At 46.3% G+C, this 18,884-nt stretch overlaps 1 protein-coding gene across 2 annotated transcripts in view; it reads right to left on the bottom strand.

The window, feature by feature from the left end:
- ZFHX3 (zinc finger homeobox 3) overlaps positions 1-18,884 on the bottom strand; it is a 381,379-nt gene that overhangs the window by 153,032 nt on the left and 209,463 nt on the right. For both annotated transcript variants that reach the window (XM_086945559.1, XM_086945558.1), the window contains exon 4: positions 194-428. In XM_086945559.1, coding sequence (XP_086801685.1) covers positions 194-428 — 235 coding nt within the window. The remainder of the gene's footprint in view (positions 1-193; positions 429-18,884) is intronic.

The following is an 18,884-nucleotide window of genomic DNA, read 5'->3' on the forward strand; positions in this document are numbered from 1 at the left end:
ATGCAGTCTGATGTTTTCACCTCTATTGAGCTCTTTCTATTTTTCACCTTTTATCACATTTTTTATATTTCACGTAATGCAAGAATTCTTTTTCTTGCACTAAATACTTTATACAGGCAGCTCTATGGTTATTTAAGGAGGAACCGGAACCCTCCCTTCATTCATTGCAAAGTTCAACCACCATGCAACTGACCGGCTTCGGGGCTGGGGCTGCACTTGCGGATGGTGAAGATCTGCGCCAGGTCCTCCTCCTCCTCAGGAAGCCCCTTCTGCATGTGCTGGAGCTGCCGCAAGCTCTCGCTGCGCTGGTGCTTCATGGAGCGCACGTGCTGGATCAGATTCAGCTTGGCCTTGGTGGAGTAGCTGCACAGGACACAGTGGTAGTAACATGTTTCTCCCTCAACTCCGGACTCGTGCTGCTGCAAGTGCTGTCGGGAAACACAGAATGGGTAAGGGGCACTGCTGAAACAGCTCACACAAATGACCACGTTCAAATGATTCCAGCAAATCAAAGACACGTGTTCTTTTCTGAGACAGAACTAACTGTGAAAGTTACCAGTACACTTATTAGTTAACTCAACAGAAGTTACTCCTAGCTAGGACTCATTTCAAATGCACTCACTGGTACCCCTTGCACAAATCCGACAGTTAATCCCATAACGTACCCACTAAGGTGAATTGAGCAAGGGGTAAAGTCTGGTAGGTGAGTTTGCACATAGATGAAAAAAACACAAAGCACAAAAGTCTTCAATAAATAAGTAGGCCAGGATCTGAGCAATAGTGAAAAAGACTGTGTTGTGTTGACTGATTAGCAGCCTGTCTGCTGGAGATGATGATACTGCAGCTGTAGTGCAACTGCATACGTTGAATCCATTTGCAAACCGTTTTCTACTATGCTCTTTTCATGATTTGTAAAGTATCTAAAAATCCATGCCAAAGAGGTGGAATGTAGGGACCTGGAGTAAGTCCCTGAGGTAGGCTAAGGTGAAAGAGAGGGCCTGGGTTGATATTCGGAATCTGTGCATGTGTCCCAGAGTGGGCTTTTGCATTAGGTTGGTTGTTGACTCCCTGGAGCGCTCTTAGGTGTGCATACTGGCAACTAGACCACAACAGCAGCCCACAGGAGAAAAAGGAGCACAGTTCTCTGTGTTTTAAAAAAATCATCATCAGCAACACATTTAACCCAGAAAGTGAATCGATGCTGTTCAGAGCTCACCGGCAGTCAATATGCCAACACACACATGTGGAGTATTATAGATGACATATAGCTAAGAAATATCCACCACCATGTTTCAATACTATAAGACACCAGCATGTCACCAGGGAACATCTATAGCCAGGAGCTATCCGTCTGCATGCACCACACCGCTAGGGCATTGGAAGCCTAGAGCTAACCTGTATTTAGTAGGCACCCTGCAACATACCTCATGCATGTAGACTATCAGGCACTGCCCAAGGCTCCTCCTTAGCCAGTACCTACCCACCCTCGTGTGTCACTCACATAAGACTCCTAGAGATTATATGCTTGCACAGGCCACCTAGAAGGATACAACACACAACTTGGGCTTCGGATGATGTCCAGATCTCATCATTCACCAGAAATCACAGAACACTGTTCATCACTTCCAAAGAGCCTTAAATACCAGATAAACCCCATCTGCGTCCGGAAGCCATGCACCTGCATTTTGTATAATTCCTTAAATCATCAGTTACTACTGGGAGCTCCGCTGAAACTAGAACCTACTCACCAGATCTTCATACTATCTAAGGTTACGTGTGGCTTGGCACCATTTACCAGAACATCATACCATGCAGGTTGATCTACTGCTAGAAACCAATACTAAGCATATATCACAACAACAGGTCACCAAAAATCTAGAAGTAAACTGTTTTCAGGAGCCACCATTCATCATATCAGAAAATCATCAGATATTATCCTGGGTTCACCAATAGCTATCCCCACTGGCTTTTTTAAACTCCCCAGGCACATTTGTGGCTAGGAGTCACTCACCGGATTGTAATTCTACCCAGGACTGACCTGGAGGTACATGACACACACAGTAACTTTATCCACCCAGGGCTCAAGTGAAGCTAGAAGCTACTCACCAGATATGTATCCTACCCTAGGCTTATCCGTAGCTAGATGCTACTCCCTATATGTTTAATGTACCTAGGCTCATCTGTATCTACAAGCCACTCACCACAACTTTATCCTACCCAGTGCTGTTTCAGGGTTAGAAGCTACTCGCCAGAAGATACACCATACCCGGGACTCACCCAACGCTAGAAGCTAGTCATGGTTTTTTGTGGCAATCAGGGAGCCTTGTAGGTACCCCACAGCACTTTCAGTTACCCAGAGCTCATTGTTCGCTTATAACTGCTCAACTGCATTCATAGCAACCCTCTGTAGACCGGCAAGGCATCTGAGGGGGGCTGGTGGGTTGCCACTGACACTCAAGGTGGCGAATAACCGTTCCGGTAGGACCAACTCACTCTTTCATCTTTCCGAGGCTATCAAATTGGGTAATAGCAACATGTATTCTTTACAACGCTCGTGCCCAAATAAAACAAGTTGTTAGATATGACGAAGCAAACGATTGCATTGCATTCACTAGCTAAACTGGCATCAGGGCAATCCCTGCTCACACATCCAGGGCCAGGTTGCAGGTATTGTCTGCGCTACCCATGCTGCTGCCGAGGGCCTCCCTCGGCATGCTGCAAACAGCAGTGTTTGTTTGAGGTGGGTGCTAATTAAGAAGGTGTTTGCTTCTGTTTTGGTCATTTCCATCATCAGATTAAGAGCAGGGCTCCTGGGGAACAGAGGACGCGCTGGAGGCAAAAGAGCAGGAGATGTTATTTTCGGATCTGGTGCGAGCCTCGAAGGATTGCACCAGCACAAGAAGAGCAGAGGGGAGGGAGGGGCTGCGGGGGCCAAAGAACGAGAGAGCCCAGAGGTGCAGGGGAGAGAAAGCGAGCACTGGCTTCATGGAGGAAAGCCTTGTTTATGAGGCCACCAGAGGACACAAGAGAAGGGAGAGCGAACGATAGGCGGGTCGTCGGGCAGGAGAGCAGGGAAAACGGCAGGTACTTGAGGTGCAAGAGAAAGGGAATCTTGGGGCAGGAGTAGTGGAGAACAGGAGAGAAGGGGGAACGGGAGGAGGTACAATGGGGTGCAAGAGAAAGGGAATCTTGGGGCAGGAGTAGTGGAGAACAGGAGAGAAGGGGGAACGGGAGGAGGTACTTGCGGGTGCAAGAGAAAAGGATTCATGGGGCAGGAGTGGAAAATAAGCAAGGCAACTAGAATTTAGCTTTTATCGCATAACTATGAATTTGCTGCATTTCCCACATAATTCATCAGCTACTGCATAACCTGCAGATTTTGGCCCAGAACATTATTTCTATCTGAAACGGATCAAAGTTACTAAAACATGGAAAGGTGAGTTCACTCACAGTGGAAGGTCTTTTGCAAAGATAAACTGGTCTTCTTTCAGTTACTTTTTTCTGTAGTTGGTTATTAAAATGGTACTAAGGAGGTAACATTTTTACCCAGACAGTATTACCTTGTGTACAAATTTCAAACTAATGAATAGTATCAAAAATGTGCCACATTATGCAGCAATTTTGCCTTTTCTTGCCCCATAATGTAGTCAACGCGGCTGCATAATTTGGTGCTCCACTACTGCTTAATTCCAGTGACCCTGACAAAGGGAGGAGGAGAGAAGTGAGGATGTGGTACAATGGCGAGAGGATGTAGCCATACGGCTAGAGCGGTCGACCTCGAAGCTGGGGAACCGGGTTTGAGTCTCGGCAACGACGCTAAAACATCCTGTGAATCTCGGCAAATCACAATCTCCCCGTGCCTAACAAAAATGTATGTGTTCTTCTGTAACGAAACTGGTACTCATGTAAAGCGTTCTGATTTCTGGGGTCTAGTTCGCGCTATATAAAACTCTAAAAAAAACAACAACAACAAAAAACAAGCGCATTGGCAGAGGTCGAGCCCTAAAGAAGACAAGGCATAGTGGATCAGGAGGAGGGGAAGGGGAAGAACTCAGGAAAAAGCACAGGACAGAAAGTGTAGAAGACAAGGGCTCTCAGCAGAGACCAATCTCAAACATGGCCACACTTGTAAAGAAACGGACTACATTTATACTTTGCACAATAGCCAACAATCTCAAAATAGCCCAAGAAAAGACTGGGGAAGTATGATCTAAATAGATCAGGAGCCCTTCTCACAACAAAGCCAAGAAGGGAAAGCTAGTCCTAGAAATGACTTTCCGAAAGGACTTTCTCCAGGGGGCATTCCCCAGACAGGTCAAAAAGTGACTCTCAACAGAGAGAATTCCTCACACACTGCCACACAGGGGAAGGTAGGCTCACAAAGGAATTAGAGGCATCCAGCCAACAGGTGAAGAGAGAGAAAACCCAAAAACATGTCGAACATAGCCACAACTGGAGAAGTGTGGCTCAGGGGTTAGAGGCGGCAGACCCGGAAGCTGAGATCGGTCCTGGACCAGGGTTCAATTCCCCGCCTCGGCGGGTCTTGGGCTAAAAAAAAAAAAATTCCACGGACTCGATAATTCTCGCTCCGGTGCCTTCTCGACTCACGGGTTCACACTCTGCGACTCTGGGCAATAGCTTGCTTAATCTCCACAACGGCCCCTCGCCGGGATGCCTGACTTTCACCTTGTGGATACCCGCTGGGGCTATCACACAGGGGAATATCAGGACGGGTTCCCTAAGCAAGCGCCGGGACACCCACTGCGGGTAGCTGTGCGCTATATAAGCTCAACTACATTTACATTTACATTTACATTTACAACATGGAAACTAAGGAACGAACAGACATAGGACCAGACCCCAAAAATAGTAACACAGCAGGCCGGGACTGAAAAAGACCAATCAGAGAGCAACTGAACCTGAAAATATGAAGCAAAAAGCTGTCAAAGTCAGTACGAGAAGAAGGTAGTGCCGTGTGCCAAGGGGCATTGATTTCTGCTGAGCTTGAGGGGACCTGGCGCCCCCCCTCCAACACAAGGAAACTTCTAACATCTGGTTCTTTACGCATGGAATGCGGAATATTGATCAGGGTTAGTCAAAGCTCCACTTTAAAATGGAACAGACAGAAGAACATTCTGATAGAAAACAGAAGATCCTCTGGGGAAGAGGCTGGCTGGCTGCTGCTCACAACACATGTACATGTGCACGTGTCCACCGCACGCATACACACACGAGAAACACAAGTAACTTGGTGCGTTACCACACTACATGCATGCATGTACACACAGTCATGGAATACAACTGAGGGTACTGGGAAACTGCATGTGCACATGCTCGCCTCACTATATGCAGTACCACATACAGGATGCACAAAGACAGCTCACGCCAGGCAGTGTTGCACAACATACTTGCAATCTATAACTCCAAGCTTCATCTAGTGCTACAAAACAAACACAAACAAGACGAAAATCACAATACAACAATGTAGTAATAAACACCTCACTTCCAGCTCACAACTGCAAGTATTACACAAAACGTGTACACAAACAATTTATTGAGTGCAGTGCTTCCCCCCCTACAGATACAGGTCACAACATACAGACTTATAACAACACACATATAAACTATAAATCAGAATATCCGTACTACACAATAAACTGACACATGATACAACTCAGTGCTGGCAGTATTATTCAGCTTGCAGACATGAAGATACAACTCACTTTGTACTGTGCTACTGGCACATTTAGATTTGCAACTCAGCCTGCCATACTAACTATACAACTTACAGTATGCAATGCTGCACCTAACTACGCACCATGGTACACACATTATGTATACAGACTGAAGACACACACCCACAACATGTAGCACCACCCTCAATAAGCTACCAACCCTTTACTGCATTAGGAAAAGGCATTTTAAAATAACAGAAACACTATTATACTGGGAAGTAAATATATATATATAGATATATATAAATTACCGTAAAAAGTAACTATGCACTTTTACAATGTCAGATAGGTAAGTTGTTGCCTGCTGTCCAAGAACGACTGGTTTAAGTTCTGGATGGTATTTTTCATCTTACAGACGAAATGACTACTACCACGGGGTAATATATTAGCTCTGAGGTCCAATAGCTTGGTTTGAGCTGTTTACATCTAGACCAGGGACCCTCTTGGCCGCAAATCATTTTGTTCAATACCCCCAATTGAACTCACTGTGTCAGTGCAATATGGGGAATCACTATAGAACACATACAATAAGAAGTGGAAATCCATGCAAAACATGTTCAAGGGAGCACATTAAAGTAATACCATTATACAACTAAGAATACATAGATATATTCCAGCTAGAAAATACCCTCAGTAAATTTCAAGCAATTAAAACAATTCTTAGGTTTCACCTTATCCACCTGACCACTTTATAGATAATTTACTAATAAAAGCAAATGGCAACAACTGCACACTGCTCATTTCTCATAGCCCACTCAACCCATCTCCCCATCCCAGATATTATGAGTAAATCAGTACAAACCAAAAAATACCCAAGGTGGTTGCTAATATCCGTAAACCTTACGTGTATTGGCTATGTTCTCAGAAAGTGACGCCTTATGTACATAGAGAGGAGCCCTGTGGCCATGCTACGGCGTAAGATCGGACAAGCCAACTGACTTCCATGATGGAATAACTTCTTCACCTTGTGTTAGAAGCATCAAGAAACACAGACAGTTAATATCACACACACCCACAGAACCAACTCGTTGTGCAGAATTGAGGCACAACACAGGCCATTGCAGTGCAGAGGGCTCTCAGTTTTCACTCACCCACTCCTCGACCTTGGGCCATTGTTTGTGAGGTGGCCTGATTAAGTGACTTCTTAGAGTCCTCTATCCAAAGACACACAGATCTCCACCACAGCGAGTCCTACTACATATAGGGCATGACACTCAAAAGACCTATGTGGTAGGCAGTGCTGAGCTCTAATATTAATAACGTGCAAAGAAAGGTCCAAGCTAAAACACAAGTGCTAGAGGTTTTCATACCTTTAATAGCACTGCCTTAAAATAATATGCTAAAATTACACAAGGCATAGGCTTTGGGAGTCTTGCAGACTCGTTCTTCTGACGAAGACTGACATTTGAAGGACTCCTCTGTGGGACTGAGGTACCAAACGCATTTACATCTCAGTACATTCTATTTGTATCCCAGCACTAATTGGGAACATAAGGCACCAATCATTTTGGTGTGCGCTCTCTTATTCCCTCAGCCTTCTGTTTTTTTATACAGCCTCACATATGAGAGATACATTTTTTTAAAACATGATGATGAAGACTGAGCTAGAAACAACGATTGGAATGAAGCCATGGCTTGCTCTTTCAGGCGGGGACAGGTACTGGAGTGATGCTGAATCATACAGTAGGAGAGGTTGGCTGGCCAGGGCATACATATATTGCGTGTATCATGCGAGTCGTGGGCTGACTTAATGCAGCTGTACACTGGCACACCACCCTGTGGGTACCAACTCTAAGGAAGCAACCCAAAGGGCGACTCCCCAACACAGCTGCTCAGATTCAGCTGCTTACAGCAATAGTTGCTAGCTCACTCGTAGCCCACAAAAAACAGCTATTTTGCAAGTTGGCACCACAATACGAAATGCTACCACTCTGAGCACTAAAAGTGCCCCTGACACATGAAAGTCACAGTACAGGCTGGTCAAAAATCTTACAAATGAAGGTAGTCGTAGCAAACAGAGGCAGCTTGGTTAGGAAGTAAGTCATTCTGACTCAGTGACAGAGTACTAGTTAGAATTTTTCTAGCTCCTGCAAGTACACCGACAGAAATAGACACACAAAAACCCCACATTATTTCAGTCAACAAAGGTTAGGCACACACCCTTCCGTAACCACACAGCCCCGTAATCAATAAAAGTAGATGGCAAGCTCGGTCAGTCAAACATCACATGGGTCGGGCTTGTTCTCTGCGATCTCTGCTACCATGGTGTACATACATTTACTGGGGGGGCGGCTTGCACATTAGTCCTGTTGTGGCTAACGCCAGACATTTACCATGTAAGAGAGGCAGTCCAGGTGGTCTAGTAGTATTAGAGTTTCTCCTATCTTTTTTGTCTAACCCCCGAGTCACCACGGGTGACCAACTGTAAAGATTTGGCAGCATACCAGGGACTCTTTCAGGTTCTCTGACTTTTCGCCCCATTTCTAAGTCCCATTAAGGGCTGATGCTGCTCTGCTGAAAGATTGAAAGCTCAGCATGGATTTTACTGAACGTTAAATCAAGCAGTGAACGCAGACAGCAAACTCTGTGGCACTTTAACTTTAAATAATGCAATAATTATTGAATTTCCTTTTATAACTGAAGTGCTGGAATGTAAACAATGGACATGTAATTGCAGGAAGAGAGGATCAATAGACCCAATCGTTCTCGGGCATGTTAATTGTAAATACAATTGCTCCAAGATGTCAGGCTTGTTCTTCTTGCTCCAAGAATCACCCTAACGGATGACGGAGCCCAACTTTCCCATTACGGACCATGGTTCCTTGAGGAGGTTCTCAATCAGCTGTGATCAATCTGTCAAGATAATGCATGGAGTAAGTAAGTCTCTTTCAAAACACAGGGTCCCAATCGATAGCCAGGACCAGCTTAATGAGGAGGGCCCAAAGCCCGAGGGGCGGCCGCACTAGCAACCTCCCCAAGCTGGGGCTTTGGGCTCTTGGCGGGGCCTGATAAACAGCTAGTCACCTAATGAGCAGGCAGTTTATGCACGCCTCGTTGCATCTCAACCCAATGGAACCCACTAGGGATGCGCAACAAAGGTACAACAATGTGGTGTCAAATTACGCTTCGCCTGGTCGCCACGGAAGGGATATGCTGATAACCAAACCTTAGATTTTACCACACCGGGAGGGAAGATGGTACCGCAGTTTCATAAATGTATGAATGAAAACACTTTTTTTTACTATGAGAGTTCTTGATGATAAAGACGCAGGAGAAACCACCTCATGTGGTACTCTAACAGGGCCTTCAGTCATCTGGAATGGTTTTCAAGGAGTTACGATGACATTATAGTAGCTGTGCAGTCCAAAATTCTCCTTCTAGGTCAGCAGTAAACCTTAAACTGGGGGCAAAGATTGAATGGAACAGTGTATTTTTTCCCAGCGGGAACAGGAAATTCAGGGATGTCATCTGTCAAGGAAGACAGAATCCGGTCAAATGGGAAAACTAGGATTAGAACTCAAGTCTATGGTTCCAAAGTTGACAGCTTAGCTAGTAGACCGCAGCTGTCCTAAAGGTGTTTCACTAAATGACCTCGTAAAAATGTGGCACCTCTTTCACAAGCTTGGAGAATAAAGGCACAATGTTTTTTTACTGACAAAGCCTGACTCCTGATTAATGTCCCAGTTACCGACAAGCTTACTGGGGTAGAAGAAGAGGGTTTAAACCACTCCGATGCTTTTTTCTCTGCTGCAAAGTAGCGCAGGGCAGTATCAGAAATGTACCTGTTCATCCACAGATGATGGATTTTTTTCCCTTGGTGGGTTAGCCAACAGAAGTGAAATCCAGATGTGGCGGACACCTAATGATCCAAAGATACGAGTCTAAATAGGTTACAAAGTAGAGTGCACCATATAAAAGAACAGAGTTATCAAATAAACTGAGAACAGGTCTGCACTACTCTGATGACCAGATTATTGATCACTTGAAAGCACTTTTGCATCACAATCTCAGTGAAACTCTTTTTCCTTCAGGGACTTATTGCTTTTTTTGCAAAGATACACACACACAGTCCCTGGTGAAATTCAGGAACACAACAATACAGGAGACGGATGTAGTAATTAGGTGTTTTTGCTGCATGGCACCCTTGAAGATTATCAAACTAAAGGGACATGACCCTCAATACTCCTAAAAGGTCTAATAATTATAGACTTATGGCAAAAAGTAAGCCAGCATGTTCTCCTCTTATACTTACCCTATCTTACACTTACACTGCTAGGGAAAGGACTAGTACTACGGATTGTCAGGAGTTAACAATGAGTCCTGATGAAAGCCATGGACTCGTATTGGCCAATAATCATATAGCTGCAACAAGTTGAAAAGCAGGATGCTTAAGTAAAATGGGTTATAGTGGCAACCACTTTCTTCTATTTTAACCATACATGGGGCACCTAAAATAAAGAGCTGCAAGGTTAGCCTCTAGGTATTTTTTAAACATCTTTAGACTCCCCTACAACCAAGCGTTGTCAAAGGCCTTGCTTAGCTAAGGTTGAGCCTTCCTAATATTTTGTATACCAGGATGAGACCCGAGGATGAAGCATGCCACTAATATAGTGGTCGAGGGCTCTGTTTCACAACAGGTGTATACCTGACAGTTGTAGTGTTGAACGTCTCACAAAATTCCAACAATGCATAACAGTACATTTTGGGATACCTTAGTGTTATATGATTGAACCGAGAGGCTGTAGCCACAGACCTGTATCTCTCCTCTTTTCTTCCATTTGGTGATTTGAAATTCAGGAATTGGTGATTTACACAGACGTCCCAGACAAGTCTAGTCCAACAGTCCTTTAATATAGTACATTCATTTTCAAGGAAGCTCCATATATTCCTATGCTGCTCGTGTGTTTGACCGAAAATCAAATGCAGTTAAAATCAACTGAATTTAAAAAGAGCTCTTTTAATAAACAGTGATTTATGTACTTTTTTGCTGAAGATAATTTAAGTTCACTGGTGTTCTGGAGCCTCCATTGGCTCTCAATTTTCTGATTTGAGCTAAAAATTGACCAACGTACTTAACTGGACAATATTTCATGATTTTCAGGGTCCTTTGAGCTCTGTTCGCTTGCAATGCTGGGAGATTTTCAAATGGCTATGTTTTGAGATTTATGAGACTTTATTGGACAATTGTTGGGGGGATCTCTACCAGCTTTAGGATCATTTTGGATATAATATAGATCGCCATGGGCATGGGAGAACTCAAATTCTTCTAGGGCCAACAGATGTTTACAAATTGGATCCAACACACAGTACTACTTGCTAAGCCTGGTGAAGCGCAGAAGAGGACCCAAGTGTTTTCTGACACTCACAGCACACTAGAAAGAGGAGTTTAGGCCCCAGCTCAACAGTAGCAAGGCTGGTTGTGTGCTGGGGGAACAAGAGTCCCACGGTTGAAAGAGTGATCTTTTTTGGTTGGTGCAACAAATATGATTGATAAGCAGAATCACTGCTCTCAGATGCTCAGCTGCACATTGTTCTAGTCAGCTGGATAGGCTTCTTCACCGCAGTTTCACTTGGACTCCCTTTTGAATGGCATCACAGCCTCCATGTTAAGCTATGCAGTGGATTCTGAGGCTGGTAGCTGAAGTCCTCCTTCCATGGGTGGATATTTCTGGTTTGTAGAAAAAACTCTCCACAAAGCAGATAGGGAAAACCAGTCAAGAGCCAGGCAGAACCTCTTCCAGAAGTGGGAAGGCAACATGCTGACCCAAGTACAAGTGGCACTCTTCATGGTCTAGGAGTTGAGGTGGGTATACAACGGTAACCACGCATTTTTTACAACGCGGTACTGTTACCACGCTACTTTTACCACGCAAGTCGTTACAACGACATGCGCTGGGGGGCGCTCCAGGATAGTAAATACTTTAATTTACTATCCAACTCCTTTCCCTAGAGTCCACGGGGACTGGAGTTGGAATAGTAAATTAAATAATTTACTATCCAGCGCCCCTCCACGCAAGTCGTTGTAACGACTTGCGTGGTAAAAGTAGCGTGGTAACAGTACGCGTTGTAAAAGTACGCGTGGTACCTTCATACATCCGGTGAGGTGCTCCTCTGTAAACCACTAGGCTGAAGTTTCGATGAGGTGCTAGCCAGAAGTACAACTCCAATTATCACAGGAGCATGAAAGCTTAGGTCGGTAGTCAAGGAGAGGGACAATTTTCAGGCTTCCTCAGGAGCAAATGAGTTGCTCTAATTTTGTAGTAAGAGGGATGAGTGGTCAAACCCTCCCACACAACATCTCATAAACTACTCATTTTAAGGAGCACCAAGAAGCAGGCCATACCATACTCAAAAGAATGTATGTACCACTGCAAACAGAGTATTTTTACCATGGGGAAACACGAAATCCTAAGCATGCTCCCTCTAGTAAGGGTCATAGGCATGTGATACGCATTTTCATGACACACATTTGAGTGAAATAGATTGCCCTCTTGGTTACTGCGTGGATTTTAGAACAATAGGGCACAGACATAAGCCCTAATGGTACAGCTTAAAACGATGTACCTCTGAATAAAAAAAATTGCCAGCAACCAGGTGGTTGTTGATTCCAAGACCAGAGAAGCTATTCATTGCGGATGAATAGTGACGTACGCTTAGCACTCCTCAGCCAAAAAGATTCCAGAACACTACTTGTGAACACTTGAGAGATGTCATCTTGGTGAGATCAGACACCATGGCGTAAAAACAAACTGGGTAGAAATGACTATTTAGATGAATTGTTAAAGCAGACTACTGTGGGGAATTTTCCCCCTTATGTAATTTGTCAATGTTGTACACAGAGTGAACTAGGCAGGTACGGTGACAGGACAGAAGAAGCGACAGGAAAGGAGAGGTAATGGGGCAGGAGAGGTGACCGGGTAGGAGAAGTGATACATGTCTGAACTGGGGTGGCTGAGTGAGCTAAAGAATGGTGATGGATTAAACCCAGATCAGTTGACTGGGGGTGAGTTTTTGATTTGCTCAAACGCTCCGTCCATCATCCCCTTTTGTTTCGCTTTGTTCGCCCTAAGTTGGCAGGGTATGCTCAGACGTGAGTCCCTTGCTCACGTGGCCACTGGATTCAGGATAGCCTGGCTGATGAGGATTATGAATCCGAAACCGGTCCCAGGATACTTGTTTCCGGACCAGGGAAGACATGGCTTGGCAGTTCGGGCTGGACTGTTCCCATGAGGCACAGGGTCAGACGGATTTGCATATGGCCATGTCTGCACTGGGGTGGATGAGTGAGTTAAAGAATGGTGATTACCCCAGATCAGTTGACTGGGGGTGAGTGTTTGATTTGCTCAAACGCTCCGTCCATCATCCCCTTTTGTTTCGCTTCGGGTAGGAGAAGTGACAGGGCAGGAGAAGGGACAGGGCAGGAGAAGTGACAGGGCAGGAGAAGTGACAGCATTTTGAGAAGTGACAGCGTAGGAGAGGTGACGTGGCAGGAGAGGTGACGGGACAGGAGAGGTGACGGGACAGGAGAGGTGACTGGCAGAAGCAGTGACAGGACAGGAGAGGCGACAGGAAAGGAGAGGTGACGGGGCAGGAGCGGTGATTAGGCCGGAGCATCTGGGTTAGAGAAACGGCTGTCTGTCTGGTTGTTGGACCTCTATACAACTTGACAGGACAAAAGGACACCCCAAGTGTGGCTTAGCGGCATCCAGGCCAAAAGGTGGTGAAATGCCCAAACTAACACTACCATAGATGGAGCGTAGCAGGTACCATGATTACTGCAGGGTTAATTGGGCATGCCCATAGTCACAAGAATGCAGTTCTTGAAACAGGTGAATGTATGGCGTTACAACGAATTCCGTTGCAACGCATGCCTTTACCACGCATGCGTTACAACGGAATTCGTTTTCCACGCTTAACCTTTACCTCGAATATTCCTTTACCACGCATACATTTACACCGTTTTTTGTTGTTGTAAATGTATGCATGGTGAGGGCATACTCTTGATAAAGGTTAAAACTCTCCACTTACATTCCCCAGCCTCACTCCTTATATTTACCCTTAACCCTTAATATATATATATATATATTTTTCTAAAATACCCCATACCTTTTAACTCGCCTTCCCTCCATCTTCTCTGGTTACGTCGGTCGTATGTCGTTAAGAGGAAGCTGAAGTTACTTTCCGTTTCCTCCCTAACGACGTTGATTGCTTCAGCTTCGGTTTCGGCTTTTTCTTCGGCTCCTCAGGTTAGTTTTGTTTTTTGGGGGGGGGAGACCCCCCCAGCCCCCCTTTTTATCCCAGACCTTTATTTTTTTTATGGGGGAGACCATCCAAACCCCCCTTCGTTTTTCTTGTCATTTACCACACATGCCTTTACTACGTATTTCGTAGTAAAGGTATGCGTGGTAAACCCTTTCGTTGTAACCACGCATGCGTTGTAGTGCATGCGTGGTAAATGATTTCGTGGAAACGGCTTCGTTGTAGAGGCCGTTTCCCGAAACAGGTGAGAGCTAACGGCAGGCACTGCCACTACTCCTGGAGTAGATCATGTTTGTCTATAGGATGTAATCATGAGACTCTCCCCACCCTCTTTGTGAACAGTCTATGGAGGGCCTTTGGGTGTTCTAGCTTTGCTTGCCTAATCATTATGGCCTGGTTGGGGTGTTGGCTCCATACATACAGAACTTACTGGTCAGCTTGCATGGAAGAACAGTGCCAAACGTCCAAGAAGAACCTACATTGGATGGAGACATTGTGCACTTCAGGGTGTATCAGTGGGTCAACGGCCCACTGACAATCAAGTAAAACACTGTTCAAGGTTCAGATGCCAACCAATCAGCCCTGCATTCTCTTTTCAGGCTTTGTTACCCCCGCAGATACCGTTTAGACTGTATCAGCTTTGTGTATTTCAGATCCAAAACACATAAGTAAAATAACTCTGTATAAGGACTTTCCCCATGCCACTGCTGGGCAAAAGTCAAGTTTTATTGCCCTACTTTCTCGGGGAAGAAATTGGATTTGAAAAATATGTGAATTGTCCCTAGACAGTAGACTGAGTAAGGACTGGACACGAGGCAGAGTTTACATAGGAGAACTTTTTGTGAACTTGGAAGTTGCCATGGCAACTTGTAGCAAAAAAGAAAATCAATAAGGAGGGTACTCTTCACAATGGGGAACTACCATCACGTTAATAAATTAATCACGTTAATAAATGCAATCATCTGGCAACACAGACAGTGCTACCGTTAAAGGCAAATTAAGACAAGTGGTCACGGCCCTAAGCAGAAACATATGAGCATTTCTATGGAAAATGCAAAAATGGCTGGATGATACATCTATGATAAAGAGTTGTGAACTCTCATCCCTACAGTCGCCCTGCAAAAAGAACTAAGGAAGGTAACTATTCTACAAAGTAATGAACAGAGACAATTATGATGAGCACAAAAAGGGGTATCAAAACTAAATAAGAATCTGTGCTTGTTCAAGAATATTTGCAACATCTGGTGGAGAAGTTTTTAGATACTTTGGTTACAAATGATGTGCACATTTCTTTAAAAAAAAAAACTGCAGCCTGCAGAAACAACTTGGGCATACTAGAAGCAATTATTTAATCCTGCCACACTTTCCCCTGCACATACCACCTTACGAGATCTTAGTGTATCAGCCCTCTCAAAAACTATTCATTCTTAGTCCTAGAATTGGCCCAATACCCCCTTTCTTACATGGTCGGACACATCATCAAAGACTTACACCAACTATTTGAACCACTAATTTGATCGGATGTGACTCAGCTGCTCTGTATATACTTGTTATCTTTGATGTGAATACTTACTGTTGTAAAGGGCTGTGATACCTTCGGGTCTAGCTAGCGCTATATAAAACTCTTAAATAAATAAACAAGCATTGGAAATGCAATAGGTCTCGCACCATTAGAGTTAGTGCTTTTAGAATTGTTTATGGGTTTTTTTGTAAATGTTTAGCATTTTTGTTTCCTGTAGCCAATGCGAAAGTATTACAAATAAAAAAAGCCATAAACATTTCTAAAAGCTCTAACTGAAATGGTCTGAGAACTATTGCACTGTGTGAGGGTGAGGGTGAGTGAGGGTGAGGGTGAGTGAGGGTGAGGGTGAGTGAGGGTGAGTGAGGGTGAGGGGTTGAGGGTGAGTGAGAGTGAGGGTGAGTGAGGGTGAGTGAGGGTGAGGGGTTGAGGTTGAGGGTGAGGTGTTGAGGGTGAGTGAGGGTGAGTGAGGGTGAGGGTGAGTGAGGTGTTGAGGGTGAGTGAGGGTGAGGGTGAGTGAGGGTGAGGTGTTTTGGGTGAGTGAGGGTGAGGGGGAGTAGTTGAGGCTGAGTGAGGGTGAGTGAGAGTGAGGGTGAGTGAGGGGTTGAGGGTGAGTGAGGGGTTGAGGGTGAGGGGTTGAGGGTGAGTGAGTGAGGGTGAGGGGTTGAGGGTGAGTGAGGGTGAGGGTGAGTGAGGGGTTGAGGGTGAGTGAGGATGAGTGAGAGTGAGGGTGAGTGAGGGGTTGAGGGTGAGGGGTTGAGGGTGAGGGGTTGAGGGTGAGGGGTTGAGGGTGAGTGAGGGTGAGTGAGGGTGAGGGGTTGAGGGGGAGGGGTCGAGGGGGAGGGGTTGAGGGTGAGTGAGGGTGAGTGAGTGAGGGTGAGGGGTTGAGGGTGAGTGAGTGAGGGTGAGGGGTTGAGGGTGGGTGAGTGAGGGTGAGGGGTTGAGGGTGAGTGAGGGCGAGGGGTTGAGGGTGAGTGAGGTTGAGGGTGGTTGAGTGAGGATGAGTGAGAGTGAGCGTGAGTGAGGGGTTGAGGGTGAGGGGTTGAGGGTGAGTGAGTGAGGGCTTTCCAGTCTTATGTTTTTTCTTTTCTAAAACAAACAGTGGTCAGCAGGAAGGAAATATCTACAGCAACGTATTTAATATTTTACACTCTGATTATCACTGCAGGAAAAACATAAAAATACACACATTGTTAGCTTCAGTTCATTTGTAATGTTGCTCATATTAAATTGATTTTAATAGCAAGAGATTACTAAGTGCTTTGTGCCTGTTCTGGTGGCTCAGTGGACCGATGCATCCACTGCAGGGGTTTGTGTTCGATCTCATAGACACAGGTTCAAATTCTGGCGGGGCCTTTCATCCATCTGAGGTCGATAAAATGAGTACCATTGAGTTGGGAATGTTAGATAGAATCTGTGAGGCACAAAAATAAAATGATCTGTCTGTGCTTAAACGGTCGAAAAGCCTTGAAAGGACTTGCTGAGAAACCAACGTCTCACCTGAAAACCCTGCTCGGATGCAGGGTTTTGGAAGAACCTGTCTGAGCGAGATTTACTGCTGGAGAGATAGAAAGCATGCCGTGTACGCGACACACCCCTGCACCGGATTCCTAAATATAAAGTCGGCGAAGAGGAAAGTAGCCTAGCTCGCTTCCCGGAGCCTCAGTGGGTGAGTGCAGCATTTGCATGAACAGGCAGAGGTGCACCCGCGAAAGCGGGTGATCGGCTTCAAATCATGCCTGCAGCAGGTACTAGCGCTGGTGAAATAGCGGGGCACTACAGGCAGCGTGCACAGGAATGCGGGCTCATTACAGGCAGCGTGCACTGGTGCTCGCGGGCGCACCTCAGGCAGTGTATCGGAGAAAGCGAGTTGCAAACCCGCACAGGGGAAAACGGGCTCACTGCCAGCAGCTCGCACAGGTGAAAGCGGGATCACTACAGCCAGCTTGCACTGGTGACTGCGGTTTAACTGCAATCAGCATGCATAGGTGAACGAGGACTCAGTGGTGACAACGACTCACTTACATACAGGCTGTGTACCTGTGAAAGCGAGAGTTACAAACCCGCACTGGGGGAAACGGGCTCACTGCCAGCAGCTCGCACAGGTGAAAGCGGGATCACTACAGCCAGCTTGCACTGGTGACTGCGGTTTAACTGCAATCAGCATGCATAGGTGAATGAGGACTCAGTGGTGACAACGACTCACTTACATACAGGCTGTGTACCTGTGAAAGCGAGAGTTACAAACCCGCACTGGGGGAAACGGGCTCACTGCCAGCAGCTCGCACAGGTGAAAGCGGTTTAACTGTAAGCAGCGTGCACAGGTGAATGAGGACTCAGTGGTGACAGAAGACTCACTACATACAGGCAGCGTGTACCAGTGAAAGCGAGAGTTCCAAACCGGCACAGGTGAAAACGGGCTCACTACAGGCAGTGTGCACTGGTGAAAGCGAGAGTTGCAAACCCGCACAGGTGAAAGCGGGCTCACTACAGGCAGTGTGTACCGGTGAAAGCGAGAGTTCCAAACCGGTACAGATGAAAGCGGGCTCACTACAGGCAGTGTGCACTGGTGAAAGCGTGCTGACCCCAGGCACCGTGCACAGGTGGCAGCAAGAGTTGCAAACCCGCACAAGTGAAAGCGGGCTCACTACAGGCAGTGTGTACCGGCGAAAGCGAGAGTTGCAACCCCGCACAGGTGAAAGCGGGATCACTAAAGCCAGCTTGCACTGGTGACTGCGGTTTAACTGCAATCAGCATGCATAGGTGAATGAGGACTCAGTGGTGACAACGACTCACTACATACAGGCTGTGTACCTGTGAAAGCGAGAGTTACAAGCCCGCACTGGGGAAAGCGGGCTCACTACAGGCAGTGTGTGCCGGTGAAAGCGAGAGTTGCAAACCCACACAGGTGAAAGCGGGCTCACTACAGGCAGTGTGTACTGGTGAAAGCGTGCTGACCCCAGGCACCGTGCACAGGTAGCAGCCAGAGTTGCAAACCCGCACAGGTGAAAGCGGGTTCACTACAAGCAGTGTGAGTCGGTGAAAACGTGCTGACTCCAGGCACCGCGCACAGGTGACAGCGGCGCGAGCTGAGAAGCGCAGGCAGCGCTCAGCTGGGTGCGCTGATTCATGTTTTCCGGTGGCCGCACGCTCTCTGCAGCATTCCTGCTGCCGGGGGTGGGCGCGGCCCTGCAAGGGGGGGGGGGGGGGTTACCTCACTGAGAGGACCTCGGCACTAGGACTGGGTGCTCGCCGCCCTGCTCGGGCTACAAGGCCGGTTTAACTTTACTGCCCAGTGCTACATTAAAAGACAAGCGCCGCAGGAAGCCGGGAAAAGGGAGCCAGGAAGTAGGAAACCGAGGATCCGGCGA

The sequence above is a fragment of the Lissotriton vulgaris genome, chromosome 12 (genome assembly GCF_964263255.1).
Source record: "Lissotriton vulgaris chromosome 12, aLisVul1.2, whole genome shotgun sequence".
NCBI lineage: Eukaryota > Metazoa > Chordata > Amphibia > Caudata > Salamandridae > Lissotriton > Lissotriton vulgaris.